The sequence below is a fragment of the Haliotis rufescens genome, unplaced genomic scaffold (assembly GCF_023055435.1).
Source record: "Haliotis rufescens isolate VD_foot unplaced genomic scaffold, xgHalRufe1.0.p SCAF_23, whole genome shotgun sequence".
Lineage (NCBI taxonomy): Eukaryota > Metazoa > Mollusca > Gastropoda > Lepetellida > Haliotidae > Haliotis > Haliotis rufescens.
Window position 1 is genome coordinate 13083046 of NW_025963924.1, and position 3116 is coordinate 13086161.

The 3116-nt window shown below is 41.5% G+C and overlaps 1 protein-coding gene across 1 annotated transcript; it reads right to left on the reverse strand.

Annotated features, from left to right (window-relative positions):
- Positions 1–650: 650 nt before the first annotated feature.
- LOC124133145 (prokineticin-2-like) lies at positions 651–2382 on the reverse strand. The gene is made up of 2 exons (XM_046497403.2): positions 2256–2382; positions 651–1134 (listed from the first exon to the last, which is right to left on the reverse strand). The coding sequence occupies exons 1-2, from the start codon at positions 2367–2369 to the stop codon at positions 760–762; spliced, it is 489 nt and encodes a 162-aa protein (XP_046353359.1). The 5' UTR covers positions 2370–2382; the 3' UTR covers positions 651–759.
- Positions 2383–3116: the final 734 nt, after the last annotated feature.

Genomic DNA, 3116 nt, shown 5'->3' on the forward strand with positions numbered 1-3116 from the left:
GCGTTCAACACTGTCGCGTGTCTTGTACTTTCCTGACAACGTTGATGATATTGTTCAGCTTATTACTTAGCCACTGTGGTACTGTTTTCTTCATGTTATATCAGCTTCCTATGAAGCTAACATATATACAGAGGATGTCGAGATTTTGTAAATTTGGAACTGAAATATATGTAACACTCACACCTTTCAAATCGTCATCCGGTACGTTATGATAAGCTAATTCATCCTGACGCAATGACCATAAAGTAAAAGGATGTTTCTCTAATATCTAATTCCAATGGTAATGGTATGTGAGCTCTTCCTGTACGTATCGCGTAAAATCTCGTTTCATCAAAAAACCTGTGTACAAGTTTCAGGAGCGCAAGATAAAAACTTGATCACTGAAAATCAGTGATAACACCAGGTGTTCGCCAAACACTCCTGTCATACGACTCTGAACAATTGATTTGGTTGAAACTAAAACGATATGTGTATTCTGAAATTGCGTCTGTTGCGTAAGAGATCAAGATCCCTGTGTGTACCAGCCGTGCCTTTTTTTAGGCTACTATTGCTGATATTGGTGTCATGTCATGGCACAAATGTGGAATACAACGTGCATCAATACAAGGAATGTCAGTCAGCAATTATCATATCATTCACAAAATATAGTGTACAACTTCTTGACTTGTTTATTACAGTACAAAGCAACGGATAATTTTGGGTAATATCTCGGATAACGTCGGGTTACCTCCGGTAATCTCGGTTAATATATTATGAAGATTAGTTGCTAGAACTTCCAGACTTTGGTTGACACTTGGGGTTGTGATGAGTGATGGCACCTCCGGTCTCGTCCACTGTCTCGCCCCGGCACTCCAGGCCAGTCATGCATGGGCAGTAGTCTTCAAACAGGTTGGGGTTAAAGATGTCGTGGTCCATGAACACGTGGCAAGAATCATTCTCCTTGCGCTCAGGCTCGCACTTGCCGCTGTTGTGGCTGCCAAAAAGATCGTTGAAGATGAAGCGCTTCTTCTTGCCTATGAATTTAGTAACGCAACAGTACCCCTCGCCGCAGTCAGTGGTCTTGGTGCATGCCCCCCCGGCGGCAACTCCACCGGTGACGACGACTGTCTGCACAGTGGTCGGCGGATCCTGGGCCTGGGGTGATAAAACATTACTCTTAGATATATTCAGCATGAAGAGGAGATAGATGGTGATGGCTTAACTGTACAGCCAAAGCAAGGCCTTCAATTGTTATTACATTGTGCTGCTTTCAGTTATACTCTGCCCAACCCATAGGGATAATCAGTTATGTCATTCTTTTAAAATATACACTTGACACATTATGATTTGTTTATTCTTTAACGCCGCACTCAGCAATATTCCAGCCATATGGCTGTGGTCTGTAAATAATCGAGTCGACCAGACAATCCAGTGATTGACATCATGAGCTACGATCCACGCAATTGGGATACAATTACCAAGTTAGCGTGCCTGACCACCCGATCCCGTATGTCGCCTCTTACGACAAGAATAGTCGCCTTTTACGGTTTTCATGGAAGAAAACTACACCGGATCTTCATGGGTAGACATATTATGAGACGCAAAACTGTATATCATGGAAGGAAATACTACCCCTATAGTGCTGGGAAAAACTGCAGTTAGTTTGTGTTTGTTTGTTTGTTTGTTTGTTTGTTTGTTTGTTCTTTAACGCCGCACTCAATATTTCAGCTGTCCAGGCAATACAGTGATTTACCTCATGATCATCGATCCACGCATTTTGTATACGATGACATAAATCAACCAAGTCAGCGAGCCTGACCACCCGATCCCGTTAGTCGCCTCTTTAGACAAGCATGGGTTGCTGAAGACAAGTAGGGCGTTGTATTATGTATGAAGCTCATGGGTTCGGGGTACTGACAAGCAAAATGATCGAATAAAGGTACAAGAATTCTTGCATGCATCTTCTGGGCGAATGCGGAACCTGCGCCCGAAAACTTTAAACCGCCATTCACGGTATCCACATATGTTCGTAAAGCTACAGTGGAATAGTATAAGATGTGGCGTATATTACATCTATGCGTTCCTTTAAAACCCCAAAATGGAGTTCAGCCCAGTTACATAAAACGAACTGTTCGATGCAAAAGTGCAGAGCATAGTTCTTTGAATAGTGATATAGTATGTACAATCACATATCTGGCAATTATTGAACTGCGCCTATCAAAAAACGGTGTCTCATTGGACTTAGCAGCTATAAATTTAATCATTACTCAACTCACCAGAGCAACTCCGAGAACAGCTAGAAAGACGATTGTGACTTTCATGGTGGTATCAGGTAATGACTGATTAAATGACCGTTTAGTTATATTAGACCATTCAGTGGGAATGGCCATCTGTGACCTAACATGTATACCTTAACATTATTGATAAGATTACCAGGAACGGCGATTTTCAAGAACATTCTTGTCTTGCGTGTTATGCAATCTACTTGATCTGTCAACTCCAATTCTAACGGGAGACCATAAATGCTGACTCTGAGGCGCTACCACTAATTCCGTTTTAATGGTTTAAAATGAATTACAAAATACGTTAAGAAGTGCGTATTAAAGCGTTGTGCCACTGAGGTGATATTAAACTAAATATTTGTGTTTTGTTTATTCTCCCCGACCGGGGTTCCGGGTCAGAACAGGCAGCCATTACCAGATGTTTGTCATAAGAACCATTTCATGGGATCGGGTGACTATGGTGTGTGACCCAGTTGATGGTGTGAACGTGTCCAGATGTCCCTCTGCTCTATCAACTTTAGGTATATCTGTTCCAAACTCGATCACGCAAGGGCCACAGTCGTGGTGGGTATGCTAAGCAACTCTCACTCACTCATATTTTAAAAAAATATCACATGAAGTCGTGTTACTGTTACATTTTTATACGATTAACCTTATGCAGCCTTGACCGTCTTTCCGACCACACAATGATATATCAGTTGCCATATCCTAAAATATAGGTTTCGTTTTACAGTGAAAAGAAAGGGTAAACCTTATTGAAATAAAAATCATAATTATAATCCATTTCTCTTGCACTTTTTCCATGCCAGATATTATGCTCAACGCGGACCACTATTATCCCAGTCAATGGATCAA

What these genes read in the sequence shown, in the direction of transcription:
- LOC124133145 (XM_046497403.2), bottom strand. Translation starts at nt 2,369, where the DNA reads ATGGCCATTCCCACTGAATGGTCTAATATAACTAAACGGTCATTTAAT. An exon ending in CTGTTCTCGGAGTTGCTCTG is followed by an intron (nt 1,135 to 2,255) that starts GTGAGTTGAGTA and finishes TTATCACCCCAG; the next exon opens with GCCCAGGATCCGCCGACCAC.